This window comes from Notechis scutatus, chromosome 4, assembly GCF_049901735.1.
Source record: "Notechis scutatus isolate UNSWTSFEM ecotype Mainland chromosome 4, rNotScu1.2, whole genome shotgun sequence".
NCBI classification, from domain to species: domain Eukaryota; kingdom Metazoa; phylum Chordata; class Lepidosauria; order Squamata; family Elapidae; genus Notechis; species Notechis scutatus.
In genome coordinates this window covers 137,988,505-138,007,499 of record NC_142012.1, presented here as the reverse complement: position 1 = coordinate 138,007,499, position 18,995 = coordinate 137,988,505, and the positions used below count along the sequence as shown (strand labels likewise).

Below are 18,995 nucleotides of genomic sequence, written 5' to 3'. Positions count from 1 at the left end.
TGTGACATGTTCATGAGCAGTGGAGCAAGAAAAGATCTGGAAGGGATAGAAAGGTTGCTTAGCAGATTGCATTCAAAATATTCATCCACAGCTTGCCCTGAATCCTCTTCCCATTGTGTGCCAAGATTTCTGGTTGCTTATTTTCCCTGTACTGAAAGTGAGTTGCCAGATTCAAAACAAAGAGGCAAGAATTCAGTAGAGGGAAGGACCAAAGAAGTAACAGTCCAGTTGTAGGGAAGAAATAATAAATGGGAATAGAAAAAGAAAGATGTGTTTGATTTGCATGTGTGCAAAATGTTGTGGTATACATGGATAAGACAATTAATTAATTGGGCTTTCTACCGTGCTTTCATGAAAGGTGCATGTATTAGGACATTTTGATCATGTGCAGGCCCATCCCTAGTCAATCAGTGTTCTTATTGTATTGATAAGTGATTTTGATTATTTCAAATAGGGGTGGAAATATGGAAGTCTGTTTTATCAATACTAGATTGCACTACATAGAATTATCCATCAAAGCATATGTGAGGTATCTGTTTTGTTGTTTCCCCATCTGTAAAGTATATGAATCATATACTTCTGGAAGATCTTTTCAATGTGTAGTATACTATACTGCATGTAGGCTGCAACTGATCTTAGCTGAGTTTTCTGCTTTGTGTGCTTGAATTACAATGTATTTACTTGCACATTCTTTTCTGTATTATGTCCAGTTGACCTGCTACTGTATATGGATCTGTTGATTAGTGACTGTAGATTGGCAAGCATGTGCAATAACTGAACATGGGCAAAATAATTCCTGTATGGGATCAAGTACATATATGACTGGAGCCAAAAACTGTGTAGATACATCCATGAATTATCTTAAACATCCATTTGTCAAAAGGCAGGCAAAGGACAAATTGCTCTTACCAGAATCTGAACTGATTGTTTTCATAGAGCTTTTGAAATTACGCTGGGAGTTGAGTAAAGTCCTAGAGACATACTGTTAATTTTTCTGTTATCAAAACTATTTATTTAAAAGAATCTTTATAAACTTAGTTCTAACAATTCTTGAATAGCATTTCTTTTGGTATATCAGGGTATTTATCTGCTTATCTTATAATGAGGCTTTGCACAGATATAGTTTGTTTTGTTTCAAAATATCACAGCTTTACAATTTTGCCTGTACTATGAAACTGCTTTCCCACAGGACTGTATTTATCAAGACTACTTCCCAAAGGACCTCCTTATTCTTTATAAAAGACAAACCAGGGATAAACTAAATAATTTTGGGAAGTTTATGCAATGTTCTGTATTTTTCCATTTTCCAAGTCATGAGTGTTCATGGAATCATAGGGACAAAAGGGATCTCAGAGGTCTTCTAGTCAAACCCCTGGCCAAAGCAAAAGTCCTCATACCAACCATCCTGGACAAATGGTTGTCCATAATTTTCTTGAAAACCTCCAGTTATGAAACTGCACTCTTTCGAGGGTCTTCAGAATTTGTTTTATATCATAATGACCAGAACTAGACACAATATTTTAATTGTGGCCTCACTAGTGCAGTATAGAACGGCACTGTCCCTTCTTTTGATCATGTTACTATCCCTCTGTTGATGCAGCGAGGACTGTGTTGGCTTTTTTTGGCAGCTGTGCACACTGCTGACTCAGACTTAAGTGATGATCCATGAGGTCAGCTAGATCCCTCTTTTGCAAGAAGGTTACAAGAATATATGTTTAATATTGTGTTAATTTAGCAAACAAAAGGAATTCTTTGTACCTATTCTCTGTGCCCTGGTATGATTTTAGAGGCACCAGTCTGTATGAATTATGAATAGTCTCAAACATGAATCACAGATGAACAATTATAAATTGTTTATAAATTATAAACAAGAGAAAACAATATAACCAAATTGATTATTTAATGTGGTCTCTTTAGTTAAATTATCCTGTAGAGCCAAATTAGAGCAAAGGATATTATATAATTATACTCTACCCGACTCTGTAGTCTCTTCCCCAAACCCCAAAAACTTTAACCTTAGACTGTCTACTATTGACCTCACCCCTTTCCTAAGAGGTCTGTAGGGGGCGTGCATAAGCGCACCATCGTGCCTACCGTCCCTGTCCTATTGTTTCTCTTATTCTTTTATTTTTCTTATATGTACCCATTTCATGTATTCACAACTATATATACACTTATACTTATTATCTTGTAAACAATTGGCAAATCAAATAAATAAATAAATAAATAAATAAATAAATAGATGTAAGGAATTAATCTTGACTGGGATTTCAGAAAGAACACTGAGTTTAAGATTCATTGGCCAATTACTGGACAGACTTAATACTTTAGCAGGGATTTTCATATGTCTAAGGTTCTGGTCATATTTACTATATCAAGCAAATCTAATGGCAAAGATGCCTTTGGGTGATATTGAGCCCCTGATTATGACAAACTGCACAAATATTACTATATAGTTTTGGCAGCAGCATAAGTGAGATTTACTCTTGTCCTTTTCTGTGATTTTTGATCTCCCTTTCTATTTTACAATTCCTTATAATTCCCATTCAAATTACACAACTGCTAGTGCCTATATGCTGGATGGGCAGCATATATAAATTTAATGACTACATAGACAGACAGACTTGGTTTTACTTAACTTCCAAACTTAGTCAAGTTCATCCAGGTGCTGCCATATAAAACTCAAGCAATCTGTTTGGATAGAAATGCAGTGAGGATTAATGCAAGGGAAGATTTTTAATTCTCAGTTCTTTACTACAAAAACAGTATACATATTAAATGCATGTTAATATTTTTTATTGGTCTAAACTTACTGAATTCTTTTGTTAAAATAAAACATTTACGATTCAATAGACCCACTGTGCATTGAAATGCTTCATGTTGTGTTTCAGTGTTATTTGTATCTCTCCTTACACTGAACTCTTATTCTAGCAGTGCTTTAACTAATGCAACAGGTTTTGAATACAGGCTTTACTAATAGCAGTAATTGACCTACAACCCTTATCCAAGTTTCTCTATAATGGTAATATTGAATGTTTTGTAACTAAATGTTTTTATTAATGAATATTTATTTATTTATTTATTTATTTATCTATCTATCTATCTATCTATCTATCTATCTATCTATCTATCTATCTATCTATCTATCTATCTATCTCTATGCTCTCGCTGGTGTTAGCTTTGATAGTGCCTGAGCTGTTTAGTATAATTAATTTAATGTTTTATCTGATTTCTAACTTTTCTTGAGCAGACTTGTTGTAATGACGAGGCAGTCGAGGTGTTTGATCATGATCAACTGAATCATGATGAACTTTATTGGAGTCTAGTCTTGTATTTATACACATTTTTAGTAATCCTCTAACATTGGTTAATTTTGGTTATTGCTTAACTTTCGTTACTGTTTAGCATAGTAATTAACACAATTAACTATCTCTAGTTAAAGTCTAACACGTTTACTTCCTCTCTCTAATCCTTCTTTGCATTAGTGATTTTGTTTGCCTGAGTTGTATTTGCTTTTGTCCTTATCTGAGGTTTGCCATCAAGATAATGACCTTCCTGCAATTACAACTCTACATATCCTCGATTTTTATTTTAAATGGAGGATTCAAAGATTCATGAATGTATCGCAACTGTAAAGGAGTTAAAGAAGAGGAAGTAGAACGAAACAATGCAAACAAATTTGGAATACATTGAATAAAACAACAGGTTACAATTAGTACAATAATAATAATTATACCATAAAAGAAAAACTGTCTGAGCCAAGACCAATCAGGGAGCCAAAAGGTGAGTACTGAGCATGGATATTATTTTGAATGTAGGATTGTAAATTGACAAGCTCATCCTCAATAGTTTTATTCAAAGAATGAAAAATTCTGAGGATGAACATTAGTACCATATTTATCAAAAAAGAACCACATTATTAGGATTCTTAAACTGCCAACCAGCGCATATCGATCCTGTATTAGATTGATCAGAGGCATTAAAAATAGGAAAGTTGTCAGGATACATATCAGGAGCTATATTAAGTCCATACAAAGAAGAATTAAAGGTACCTGACAACCAATACTAATTAGAACAATAACTATAATTCCCTAGTTTTTTTAATATGTGCTGGGCAGCATCATAATCAGATCAATTATGAAGCCAAGTGTGTTTAGCGTGACAACAGAAACACAGACCCCTTGTAAATTGACTAACTTTCAAGTAACGCCAACGGACAGAATTCAATTGCATAGGGGGTTGAGAAAATAGCCAGGAGTGTGAAATAGATTGTAGTTGTGAGACAATAAATGTAGAAGACATGATCAAGTTAGGGGTAAAAGAAATTTGTCCAAATGCCATTGGGGGCTCATAGTATAAAGTAATATTTGTGCCATGGGTCATAAACATATATTGTGCATGACAAACCCACAAATTAGGGTTAAGACGAACCACAGAAGTGTCATTTTGAACAGAAACACCATTAACCATAAACAAGAAAATACAAAGTAAAATTGTAACAGAATTAGCAGTAATAATAGCAAAAACAGCAGCAACAAGATTTTCAGGAGTCTGAGGTAATGAGGCCTGTTGCAGTTGTTGTTGAGCTTGATATGTAGTAGATTTAACTTGTCCCCAAGTGATGGGTTGCGGGCGCTTCAACCTTGGAAGCCGAACTTCTGTATTCAGATGAAGATTGAAATCCGGAATCGGGTTGTGAAGGCCCTGATGCCATGCCATGATACAGACGAACACAACGCGCTGGAACCCACACTGCTTGTCTAGTAGAAGGATCTTCCACAGCAGCGTAACCACAACCCCAGGTGATCAGCAGTGTAGGGCCTTTCCAGGTTGGATCTGGAGCTTGGCGATACTTTACCAAAGGCCTTGCAGCAGATGTAACATTAATTTCTTGAACACTCTGACAAGCAGCTGTAGAACCTCCTATTCCCCACAATGAAGAAACTGTTGTTTTTTGCCACTGTACTGGCCAATGTAAAGAGGAGATGACAGTAACATTGGCTCCAGTATCCAATAACCCTTGAAATGGTTGTTTATTAAGTAAGAGAGAGGAGTTCAGCTGATGAAGTAAGCCTACAGAAAAAAAAATTGATCCAAATCCTGTATCCACACGATTACCTAGACCAGGAGATGGATTTTCATATAGAAGAAGAAACAATTGAACAACAGAAGAATTAAAAAGGAAGAACTTGAGGAAGATTCACCCAAATCTGAATCATAATGATACCAGTGTAATTTGAATCTATTACACCAGGCACAACAAAACAGCCCTTTTTGTGTGCAGAAGAACGAGGCAAAATTAAGCCAACTAATCCTGAAGGAAGAAAACCTTTAAATTGAGATGAAACTATTTTAACTTCCAAAGGAATTTTAAACTCAATTACCTCTTGAGTGATTAAATCAATCCCAGCACTACTGGCTGTGGCTGGGGGGAAGTGAGAGAGACTGCTGGAAGAGTCAGGTAATATTTGCTTCCAGTCTTCAGGGATTATTGTATAACCATTTTTTATTCCTTCTACAAGTCCTCTTGTAAAATTTCCACTAATCCCATAGTCTGTAACTTCCTTTTTAAACTCTCCTAAGATCTGATAAGGCAGACCCTCCCATTCTGCTACTTGCAGTCCAAGCTGTGGCTCCTGACCAGGGTGATATTGTACTGGACAAACAGACACTAATTCTGCAAGTTCTGTTCCTGAGACAGAGGCATCATTTTCACAATTCTCAACCATTTTCTGAAAAGAAGACTGAACAATAGAGTCAGGAGGTTTTTGCCCTGTATCTGCAGAAGCTGAGGGAATGGAAGACATATATTCAGGTGAAGAAGGAGGATAAATGACAACATTAGTATAACATGAAGGTGGAGGTGTTAAAAGAGAAAGCTCATTGTGACCAAATTTTTCAATTGCATGCCTACATAAATGCCACACCTGCAAAACTTCTATTTCTGCTCTAGGTTCAGTATGCAATGTTTCCCCTATACGTTCCCAATCAGTTAATTTTAAAGACCCCTCTTTTGGATACCATAAACACTGAGTTGCAATCTCCTGGACCAGCCTTAAGAGATTTTTCTCTGGTACCTGAGTATTATTTTTCTTCAACAAATAGCCTAATTCATCTACATGCTTCCTTTGTTCCTCAGAAAGCGAAGACCCCATACTTACAGAAACCAATAATGGTTGAGAAACCCCAAAGGGTTGAAGGTGCACCAAATCCTTGCCGGACGAAGTAAGAGGGTCCCTGTTCATGCGCCACTTGTTGTAATGACGAGGCAGTCGAGGTGTTTGATCATGATCACATGAATCATGATGAACTTTATTGGAGTCTAGTCTTGTATTTATACACATTTTTAGTAATCCTCTAACATTGGTTAACTTTGGTTATTGCTTAACTTTCGTTACTGTTTAGCATAGTAATTAACACAATTAACTATCTCTAGTTAAAGTCTAACACGTTTACTTCCTCTCTCTAATCCTTCTTTGCATTAGTGATTTTGTTTGCCTGAGTTGTATTTGCTTTTGTCCTTATCTGAGGTTTGCCATCAAGATAATGACCTTCCTGCAATTACAACTCTACACAGACTTTTTGTTTGGACATTAACTTGCTGATCTCTGATAGTTTATTCTCTTTTACATATTAAAGCAGGAAATTCTCATGCATAGTTTCTTAACCGCATTGAACAATTGAACCAGAGTTGAATAATGGACTGGGCTGGACTGAACAATTAAGTATTTTCCCAGCTGGTTATTTTTTAAAAAAAAACCAATATTCATTCATTCATTCATTCAATTTTTGTGGTCACCTATCTCAAACACATGACTCTTGGCAGTGTACAATCATAAAATCAGTGAAAAACACAATTCAAAAAAGTAAATATATATAGCAAACAAGAAAAATTATAAACCATAGATTATAATCTTGATTTATTCTCATTTATTCCACATTTTAAAAATACATATATCTATAATAATGCAGCATAGTACTGTCAGTTTCTCAATCTAATTTTAGCTCAATTCACTACATTTAACTATGACCATCCATTCTTTTAGCAGAATTGTATCTCATGTATATAAAAGTATCTAATCAGTATTTTAGTGATCTTTTTACAGTTTTTGGAAACATACATACATGTCTCCTCAGACATTGGAACTAGCTATTTACATTGTGAGCAGATTTACTTCAAGGTTGCCCTGTGTACTACTTTAATTTTGTAACTCAGTTTGAAGATTTATCTACCCAGATTTGGTTTTAAGATAGAAGAAAAGGAGAAGTGTTGATGGAATTTCCTCTCTGAAGATGTTGAGTTCTCCTGGCAATCTTCTGTATGCTTTGCACCAAGAGAATAGTGTACAGTAAATGTCACAAGTTGAATTACTTCTTTGCTACAAGAATAGCAGTTCTTTGTTTTTATTCAAAGCTGACAAATTTGGCATCAGAGATAAAGAATATCCTGTGGAGTATATTAGTGTCATTTTATAAAGCTCCTTTGTCTCAAAAGGGTATTTTAATACATCAGAAATCATTTCAAACTTTGTTAGTATCAACCACAATATTTACTGTCTTTGCATATTAAGAATCCCATTGAAACATCAAATTATGTTCTGGCTGTGTTTGATAAGCAAAAAATGAACTGAGAAATGAGAGTAAGCCAAGTACAGTCGTCTTATCATTGAGAAGACCAGAAAAAAAAGTAATACATCATTAAATAAATTAAATATTTTTGTTCTTGTGTCCACATACACTTTTGCCATTGACGTCTAGAATTAGGTGAATGACCTGGTGCAGTAGATGCACACATTGAATCCAATTAAGAGGAATTGTTACCATATAACAGTCCTAATCACCAGAATTATTGGCAGACATTTGGATTAAGGAATAATAAAGGAATTCTGCCCGAACTACAAGTGGGAGTAAGTTATATTTAACTTGCAAGGGTTCTGACTATGATAGACACTAGTCAGAATGAATGCCTACTTTGCTTCGTATACTATATGGGATCTTGTAATTTGTTTATTTGAGTTTTGGCTTAGACTTGCTCAGTGACTTTGGACCATGTACTATTTCTTAATCTAACCTACCTAAAAGGATGGAATATAAATAATATAAATGAAGTAAAGTGGAAATTAAATAAATTAAATTTTTAAAAAATGGCCGATATCATGGGGCTTTGTATCTCTGTTGTTGTAAGTAACAATGATAGGAAAATCAAAACTAGTTACACATATTAAGTGTAACGTTTTGTCATGTAGAAAGAAAATAGACTTGCTTTGTGTTAATCAAGCTTCTGGGCTCACTTTAATTTTTTAAAATGTTGTTTTAATTAAAGTGATCTCAAACATTTTTTTATTTCTTTCAACCAAATTGATTTGCTTTGTTTTTAGAGCTTGTTTAGTTTGATTCACATCGTATATTTAACTCCAGTATAACGTTGGAGGATGACCTCATCAACTTTAATCTACTATTTTTAATTATGTGTATAAATGTTTACATTAATTTCTCACCCACTAAGATTGACATTTTGCTTTCAACTGTTATACAATCTAAGTATGTATCAATGAGTTAATCTGCCTATAGTCAATTGTAATTTTGCGTGCATTAATCTGTTCAGTTGATTTTCTAAATTACAATAGTGTTTCTTTTTAAAGCATAAGAATATATAGTTTCATGTGCAACTTTTTCTAATACATGTTCTTATATTTAGTTTTCTCTATTGGTAGCATTCTCAGTTAACTTAAACATTTTGTTACAAAATTTAGAAAAATACATATTCTCAAGGATAGTTGTATTCCAATCTTCCAGTATATATGTGACGTGTGTGTGTGTGTGTTCATGATACTGGATAAATATGAATGAGTGTACACACACACATATATACACATGCGCACGTGCACACACACATACATGGTTTGTTTGTTTATATTTTATTTATTTATTCAATTTCTATTGCCATCCAACTCAACCAAGTGATTCATATTCATTTGGTCCTGCAAGTCCAGCTTAGGGGCAGCCTTCTTGATGCACATTGGACTTCACTTTATACTAATCTTAGTCAGCATGTTGTTGCTTTGTAACACATGATAATTTTAGTCCAATTTACTTGGAGATTACAAGTTTAATGAAGATTTAACATAAAATGAGATTTTTCCAACTTTAAAAAAAGCTGTTTGATTGGAGATTACAAGTTTAATGAAGATTTAACATAAAATGTGATTTTTCCAACTTTAAAAAAAGCTGTTTGATTTTATTGCAGCTTGAACCATGAAGTTATTTTGATGGGGTTACTAGACTGAATCTTTTTCAAATAATGTTATTGTTAAAAGCTAGCAACTTTGAAGATAATTTGTTTTTATTTGCTTTTGTTTTTTGTAAGGTTGTTAGCACTTCAGAGAGAAACTGTTGGGAATATATCACTAAAAGAGCCAATATGATAGCAGTGAAAAAATATGTTTTCTCAGAAACAAAAAGTGTTTTCAGGACCCTTAACTTTTGAGGTGTTAACAGTTTAGAAATATATATTAACCTGGATCTTCTGAAATTGTCTGGAAGGTGGTGGAATCCCCAAAGTGTTGCCTGTCCCTGAGTTGGGGCCAAATCTGGAGATAACTTGAGAAATTGCATAAATAAACTAAGTCAATTGGAGTTTATGGTCTGGACTAAAACAGCAATATGAACCAAGCCAGCCTGCAAATGGATAAATTTTCCACATATCACTGCAACTCTGCAGAGCGTAACCCCTAAATTAACATTTTTTGGCCTTCAAATGCTCTAGAATCATGTTGTTGAAAAGACCTGGCTCCAATAGAAGTATGATTGTTCAGACATTTTGTTTAAACTCTTATGAGCCAATTGCATTTATGTAATGTAATAAGTATATCCCTTCACAATTGTTTAGATGCATTTCCTGATCTAAGGCAAGCAGTATTTTCTTTAATGATAGTTCAGCTAATTAGTCTGCAAAGGCAACCAATATTTAAAGCTGTGGAATGAATAAGAGCTTGCTTAAATAAATTGCATCTTTTGTTCTCTCTTTGAAAGTTTTTTTCAATGTGATTATAGGGCAAGGCAGATCTACTTGAGCACTGTTAGAAGCCAACCAGGCATTATTCTTATAATAGGTTAAGAAATAAACCTATTAAAACCCATTAATAAATCCAAATCTGCAAGAAATTAACTACTTTGGACAAAATTAATTCGTAAAAATAAAAAGTCAACTGATAACATAGAAGTCTTTAAAAGTTCTTCAAAAGTAATCTTGGTGTATTTAAGAAGCAAGAAACTAATAGATATTCTATATCAGGACTGTCAAACTCCTGGATGCATCATGGGCTGGCCATGCCCACACCCAGGTTAGCAAAGGGGGAAAATATCCTGATACATCACGTGACACCACTGTAACAATTTGAGTTTGACAACCCTGTTCTATTTGTAACAGTGGAAGACAGCCATAATCCTTAAATATATATCTATAAATTTTAAATCTGGTAAAATATATTAAAGTAAAATACTGAAAGTTAGGAATAAAAAACGCCTATTTTATGAAATACAGCTCTTGAAATGCACAAAATAAATGTTTACATAATTTCAACTAGTGTTTTAGAATCTTTTCCTATATATAACAACTGTGCCTAAAAGCTCCTTGCTGTGAATTGTTTGGAAAAGATATAAATAAGAACTTTGGGTATAAACAGGAAGGAAATGATAAATAGACTTTGTGATTTCATTGATTTAAGTTTTCCCCCTTCTCTATTTTCAAAAGTATTGAAAAGAGCCTATCACAAACAAATTAATCAATAAAATAACATTAGAATTAAAACCATATTCAGAGTTTAGCAAGTTTTTATCTGGAGACCTTGTAAAAGTTTTCATGATGGCCGGGTGTCTGTTAAAGCTGAAATATTACAAATATGAAATCTCATGAGTTTGGCATTATTGTGTGAGATCTAATGCAATTTAAAATAGAAAAAGAATTTTGATGGTTGTATTGGATCTTTCTGTAATCAGTGGGCATTGAAATATATTTCCAAAAAACATAACTTTTAATGAAAAGCATTATTTTGAAAAAAGTGTCTCTGATTCTAATGAAAGATTATTAGAGATCTTTTCAGCTTCTCAAAATTCTTAATCCTAGGCCACAGAAAAAATGGTCTTCTATGCTGCAGTCAATGAGTAATGTCATTGACTTATATATTTTAGCATTTTTAAACCATAATATTTTATCTTTTATCATTACAATAAATTATATTAAAATACTTTCTTGTTGTGTCTTGCTGGAGATGGGCAGCAAAAATCAGGCCTGAGTATCAAAAGGTGTGGCTTAGGCTTATGCTCATTTTGATTGCTAAATTAATTTTTATCTTGGCTGCTGTTTTTTTTTGTCTTGTTTTTCTATTCTTTCTGGTTTTTAAATTCTTTTGATATTGATATCTGCCCCAAATAATGCATTTAAATAATAATAAATAGGCAATATAAAAAGTTTTTTTAAAAAATAAATGAATAAATCAGATGTAGTTTAATGTTGTTGGGCATGCAAGATAACTACTTTGACTATATTTAACCACATTCTAAACTTAATGCATAATTGTCAGTTGTACATTCTCAACCAGGCTTTACCAATGTAAATAATAATAATAGTCTTCAGATTGCAAACTGGCTGAGATTCATACAAGTTGAAGTCTAATATAGTTTGATGGTGCCAGACTGGATAGCTATTCATGCATCATTGCTATTGCTGTACAGGTAATCCTCAATTTAGGACTACAATTGGGACTGGAATGTCTGTTGCTAAGTGATGTGGCTATTAAGTGAGTCACAACTAATTGTACAAATGGAGAGAATTAACAGAGCTTTTTCATCGCAATCGCTATGCAAATCATCCCAGTCATTAAGCTATTCATATAATTGTTAAGTGAATTTGGCTTTCTCAAAAATGACTTATGACTTGGCCTATTATAAGGTACTTATTGTGCTCAGGTTTTTTTTTTTAAAGATAATTGTGTTTTCAACTTCAAATGTTTCTGAAAACTTCCATATGCAGTTCCAGAGTTATATTTTAGCTAATCTTGGCCAAAATAAGTTGTTGTGTAGATTAAAAAAGAGTGCACTATGTATGAATTATTTTTCCCTTTTTATAACATGCATACATAATATGGGAGTTTAATGGCTTGGCTCTGTAACAAATATAGTGAAGTTTTTGTGCTGCTTTTTTCCTTTAGTAAATCTCAAAATGTATGACATCTTAGATTGTGAGACTGTTTGGAGGAAACGTTAGATATGTGTTTCCTGGTAGAAGATGAAGACTATCAATCTGTTTGAAGGTAGCTAAATTCTGAGGCACATCAATGTCTGAACATGATATACAGCTGTGCTTAGTTCCTACTGTGCATAAATTGCACATATTGCAATAAATTTCTAGAATTCAAGACTGCAGATAATCCTAATTTAGCAACCACAATTGGGACTAGCAACTAGTTCCAATGGCTAAACACTGCAGTTGCTAAGTGAAAAATCACATGACCATTGTTGAGGTAATTCCCTGTTAGGAGAATGAGCGCATACAGGGAGATGTATTGAGAGAAGTGTTGAATAATACACACACAGCACACAGATACACTGTACAGTAAATGTAGGTGTTTTTTTTTACTTGCAATAAAAGTTTTAGCAAAGTTCAAAATAGGCAGTCCAAAGTCATTCACAGGTTAAATCAGTCAGTTTTCAGTCCAGGGATAATCCAATAACAAAGTCCAGTGTCAAAAACAGTTCAGTATCAGACTTACATCAAATCCATGAATACCAGTCAATTATGAGGAACGGCAATATTCTCCAACAGAAGGAAACAGAGACTCACTCAGACACACGCTCTTCTGAGACTAAGACTAAACAACCCAGGTTTCTGGCTCCATCTTATGGCCGTTTGAGAAACCACACCCAATTACAATTTTTTGCATTTTCTTAAAGATACAGTTTTAAAATGTCTATCCTGGTTTATATTTCCAACCCAAATAGCTGTTAGGTGACTTACATTCCTAACAACCATGCCAGTCTTATAGCGTTACTCCCATTTCCATGGTTAAGCAAATCATTGAAATTATTATACCAGACTTCATGTGATGGCAACATGCGTTTTCACTTCCACAACCTCCATTAAATTTGTTTGTTGGAAGCTGATTGTTAAGCTCACAAATGGTGATCATATGACTGTTGGATGCTGCAATCCCTATAAATCAAAGTACTGGTCACAAAGTTATGTCCCCCCCCCCAACCATCAACACTTTGAATGGTGATTAAACAAGGCAGTTGGTAAGAGAGGACCATCAGTATGATAGCTGATGAATTCTGGGAGTTGCTGTAACTTCAACACACTTGAGAATTCTTTTTTCAATGTCCCACATGGAATAATGATACTTGCTTTCCTCATATGAAATAAAGGTGGTTAATGGTTTTAAAAATTGCAATTTCCTAGTTACCTCCTGGCCATCATCTTAAGAATGCAAAATTATAATAAAGCCTATTTCCAGGCATATCTGTTATATTACTGGAGTTTTTTATATTGCAATATTTGGGTGGCTAAATCAAATAAAAAAAAAACAGAATTTTAAAGCATTTATATATTTGGCTATGACATGTTTTTTTATGTTGCCTGTACTCTCTCCATTATAGCTCGAGCATAAGAAAAGTAATCCTCAGAAAAGCTGTCACTGCCTATTCCAAAATTGAGAATCCATGGGCAGAACACTGATTATAATAGTGCAATCAGAGATTAGGGTAAATATCAAAACAACAATCATTCTCATCAGGATGTGATGAAAACCACTCTTCTGAATACGCCATTTACAGTTGAAAGGAATAGGATCCTTAAAATGCAAATTTGACCTTTGGAGAGACAGCTTCCTCATTCATTTATAAGAGCAAAACCTGGTCTAGAGTAACTTTAAGCTAAGTTGTTTTGTTTCAATTAAAATTATTTTATATCATAGTTAATAACCTAGCAATGATTTATTGTATACATAATTTAATAATTGCATAATAAAACTAATATTTATATTTAATCCATTTTAACACAAAAATAAATGATAGGATTTGAAAATTGGATCTAATTTTGATAAATGAAGTCAGCACATTCTTTTTCCAGGTCTAATGCAGAGCTTAGAATGCATTGTACTATTTTCCTTCTCCACTATCCAATGCCACAGATTATCTTCCTTGTTGTCTTCTCTAGCACATCTCAGTGTTATCTGCTGCATTGATTGCTGTTTCTCTGCTCTGCTTAAATGTCCTTCTACCAAACAGCTCCTTATGTTTCATGTGCTATCTGTTTATTTTTTGTAACAAATTCTAAATTACTTTTTAACAGCTGAAATTTTATTCCAGGAAATGGCTAATTGTTTTCTTTTTCTCCTAGAACATTATTATAACTTCTGGTCTGAATAATAAATAGAATGCTTCAATTTTGTGAATTTGGCTTTGCAGACATGGCAGGAATTATATATAGCAGATTAAGGTGTTATCTAAAGAATGGAAAATTGGAGGGAGGCATGATAGGATTTTAATAAGGCTATACTCAGCCTTATTAAAGGCTCGGAAGGATACAATGGCTCAGCGGTTAAAGACACTGAGCATGTCCAGCTGACAGCCTTTGAGAGCCGAGTGCTGTGCAACGAATGGGAGTGAGCTCCCATTCCTGTTCCAGCTGCTGCTCACTTAGTAGTTCAAAAGCATGCAAATTGATTAATAGGTCCCATTTTGGTGGGAAGGTAACAGTGCACCTTTGGCATATAGCCATGCTGGCCACATGACCACAGAAAATTTCTTCAGACAATGCTGGCTTTCTTGGCCAAGAAACAGAGATGACACCACCCCCTAGAGTCAAACATGATTGGACAGGCAGGAAAACTTCTACCTTTACTTTTTACTACTCAGTATTTCTGATTAGTGGTATTTAAATATCTTAATATTTCTAAAGAACAGTTCTGTGAAATAGTTGCATGTTGAAGGAAAAGCAATCATATCAAAACGAAGCTTTGAACAAGAGACCTAGCACATAATCTTAGATTTCAATCCTATGAAATCTTCCTACGAAATAAGTCCCATGGAATTCCATTGTGACTGTGAATGTAGAAACATGGACAATTTTTTATAATTAGTATAAAGGTTACCTGTAAAAAACACCCAGTAACTAGCTGATAATAGAGTGTTTGTTTTATTGATAACCTGCATGCGGAAGCAGTTAACAAAATATCTTTTAAATCTTATGCCTTATCCTTATAGTGATATATTTCTGATATTTTGTAATACTATGGTGAAGCTAACTTGAAAGCTGTAGGTCAAGGTAGCCCTTGACATACAACAATTCAATCAGCAACTACTGCAAGGCACTGAATGTAGGGGTTATGATCAATTTTTGGATTTATGTCCATCTAGCAGCCCCATGATCACGTGACTACAATCTGGCTGCTTGGCAACGGCTCACACTTATGAGTCGTTGTTCAGTGACTTGTGATCATGTTGATAGCCAATTGCAAATTTCCTTGCCGAGTTCCCAGAAAGTAAATGAGGAAGCCCTCAAGAAAGGTTGCAGATTACTGTGGTAAATTTCCTTTATGCACACACCCTCACCCAGCCCATCTGTGTTCACCTGGCACCAGCCACTTGGCCACTATCACACATTCTTCCCAACCACACAACGATTCTCATGAACGCTTGCACCAGTGCCTCTTATATCCTTCTTGGCTTGTGTGGCACCTCTTATGCACCCTCCCTAATCCATGCAGCATCTTTTGCACACCCTCTCATACCCTCTTGCACCTGATCCATGCTGCACTTCTCATGTATTCTTGTCCTTGTGCATCCTCCCCAACCTATGCTGCATTTTTCTGCAACCCTCACACTCTCATGCACCTTTCCTGAATTTGTCTCAGGCACTCACTTACCCTTATATGCCCTCTCTGCACTAACATTGTGTCTCTTGCCTGCCTTCTTGTATATTCCCCCATCCAGAAGCATCCATTTAACCTCCCTGCAGATCTAGGACTTGCAATCTCTTGCTGGCATCCCCACTGATTTTGGTTGTGGGAAGAGGACAGGAAATTGCCACACCTATGACTGATTCATTTAATGATAGAATCCAGGACTGCAGGTATTTGTATTATGATTGCATCATGTACATTTGAGAACTGCTAAGCTAGTAATAGATTTTCTCAGTGACTCAGTTTTCTATTTTTTTTTAATTATGATGTGATATTTGGCTCCTGAATGTGCAAAATTTTGAAGGAATATTGACTCAGTATTACAGAAGCTTTGTGAATCCAAAATAAAGAAATAGCCTTTTAGAGATTAAGTTTTGCAGAAATTTTCAGTAATAATGATGGATTTGGGGGAACAATTACTGGACATTATAATGTTAGCATTTGGATTACTAACTTTTTTCTTTTTCTCTTGTATCAGGTTACGTATTTGGGAAAAGTTTCTACAACAGGGATGCAGTTTTTGTCTGGTTGCACAGAAAAGCCAGTAATTGAATTGTGGAAGAAGCACACCCTTGCTAGAGAGGACGTCTTCCCAGCTAATACGCTCCTAGAAATCCGTCCTTTCCAGGTTTGGCTTCATCATCTGGACCTCAAAGGAGAGGCCACTATCCACATGGATACCTTTCAGGTTGCTCGTATTGCTTACTGCACTGCTGATCACCATGTGAGCCCAAACATTTTTGCTTGGATATATCGGGAGATCAATGATGATTTGTCCTATCAGATGGACTGTCATGCTGTAGAATGTGAGAGCAAGCTAGAGGCCAAGAAGTTAGCTCATGCTATGATGGAGGCTTTTAAGAAAACTTTCCATAGCATGAAGAGTGATGGACGGATCCACAGGAATAGTTCCTCTGAAGAAATGTCTCAAGAATTAGAATCCGATGATGGCTGAATTTCAATTTTTTGATGGTTAAGCAAGAGCAAAAATGGCCCTGGGAACATAAACATATATATAAAATGAATGAACATCCATTCAATTTGGGAATGATGAATTTCCAAAATTTGACTAATCACCTTTTTCATTTTTTTTAAAGCAATTCAGAAAATTTCATGAAAATATGCTTCTTTATTATAATTATGTAACATTGAAATCTGCTGCTGGATATTTTTTAATGTGATAAAGCTTCTTGTTTAGTCATTTGTCCATTTCACCTTTCAAACTTATTTTAAGCTTTGGAATTCAAGTTCTTGTCTTTGGGTTTGTAAATTATTTCAGTTTTCTTATTGAAATTCACTGAGCAGATTTAACAATGAGATCTTTCAGAGTTTGTTGTTAACATGTAATATGGTAATAAGTAGAATCATCTTGTACAGATAAAGAGAATACAATTTGAAGATCTACTGCTCTCTTTTTACCACTTCCTGGGCTGAAATTTCTACCTGCAGTTTGACAGCCTAACAATTAATCCACATTTCATGGTTTGAGTATTGACATATGCTTATTTTTACACATTATAATCATATTCTATATTTTATTTTATTCATTTAAGCTTTTAAAATGTACTTCCAGTCACATATTTCCCCCTTAGTGCCATTGTTAAAAGATGAACTGCAGGGATGCCAAGTGAATGGTGGGACACCTGAATGTAAATTTCCTCTTTTATACCTTGTCCAATAAATCAGACCACTGCCTAAGGATGAACATCCTGAATATATATTAGTTGGGCTGTAATGTAGAGTCTACCTTGCTCCTGGCACAGTCTTTAGTTTTGCAACTGTCTTGTCACAAACAATCTACATTAGCTTATTTACTTGTGCTCCAGGGTTCAGTTTAAAGTAGCATATTAATCGTTAGCATGTGAGAAGTATACCAATCTTTAAGATCAGGTTTGGTGGCAGAAAGTTTGTTAATATTCTGCTCATATTTCCTGAAATATTAACATCTTGTTAATATTTCCTGAAATGTTTTCAACTCACAGATGAAAGGGTTCATAAGTATTTTTTTAATGTTTTAAAGACAAAGTGCTGATTACTAATATATAGGTAATACTGCACTTTATACAGACTTGTTCATAACTTGTGGTAAGTTAGGAGCACTGGGCACCTTACAGAAGCCTTAAAAGAAAGCAAATCAGAGCAGATAGCTATGGAAGACCTTTTCATTGTGTCTGAATATGCACCTGTATGTATGTATGTGTGGGTGTGTCTGTGTGTATGCAGTCAGTATTAGAGCATATAGATTTATCATGGGATATTGACATATTGAGGAGGAATTGCACCTTTAATAAATATGCTTATTGCTTTCCAATGTATGTAAAATATTCTGCAGCTTAAAGGCATTCATACTTTAATAAAAAAGGTGAAATTAAAAAGTAATAATTTCAGACTTCATGATTTTATGTGTACACTCCTAATTTACCAATTCTATGCATTAACTACAATCTGCATAATAATATAGGATACTTGGCACCAAACCTTGAACTATGGATTCAGTACTAAATGGTATTATATACTTAATTATACTTAAAATTAAATTGTACTTTTATTCTGATGTATGGAGGCATTTTGCCTTTTCTGAAGGGATTTTCCTAATAGCGAGAACTTTCCATTAAGTTCTCATTATTAGGCATCCCAATCTCTATGAATTGAAAAGTTCTATGCTTTTTTTCTAAACAGGAGTTTAGAAATGTATAACTGTAAAACTCAACTTTAATAGTTTTTCCTAAGAATTCAGTTATATAAGCTTTATATTCATTCTTACTGAAAGTTATAAGAACTTCCCATTTGCCCTTCTCTTTCTTAGAGTGAATTTTGGATTTATAATGAAAAACATAAGAATTATTTATTTGTAAGCTGCTTTAGCTTGAAGGACACAGTCTTCTTCCAAAGTTTGGCTTCTTGTAAGAGAGAACTAAAACACGCATACCCATGAAAAGTTCCTTTGTTCTAAGCTTCTAGGAACACAGATATTGTGAAAATAAATTGACACCTGGCTCAGAGATTGATGGGATAGGAATAGGTTCGGTGATTGCG

At 34.4% G+C, this 18,995-nt stretch overlaps 1 protein-coding gene across 5 annotated transcripts in view; it reads left to right on the top strand.

Moving 5' to 3' along the window:
• The window catches only part of PID1 (phosphotyrosine interaction domain containing 1), a 66,512-nt gene extending 48,178 nt beyond the window's left edge, over window positions 1–18,334 (top strand). For 3 of the 5 annotated variants that reach the window (XM_026664410.2, XM_087965094.1, XM_087965090.1), the window contains one exon: window positions 16,438–18,334. In XM_026664410.2, coding sequence (XP_026520195.1) covers window positions 16,438–16,914 — 477 coding nt within the window. In that variant the 3' untranslated portion in view covers window positions 16,915–18,334. Of the gene's footprint in view, window positions 1–13,653; window positions 13,759–16,437 lie in introns of all 5 variants that reach the window. The other 2 variants (XM_087965092.1, XM_087965093.1) reach the window with 1 other exon arrangement.
• Window positions 18,335–18,995: the final 661 nt, after the last annotated feature.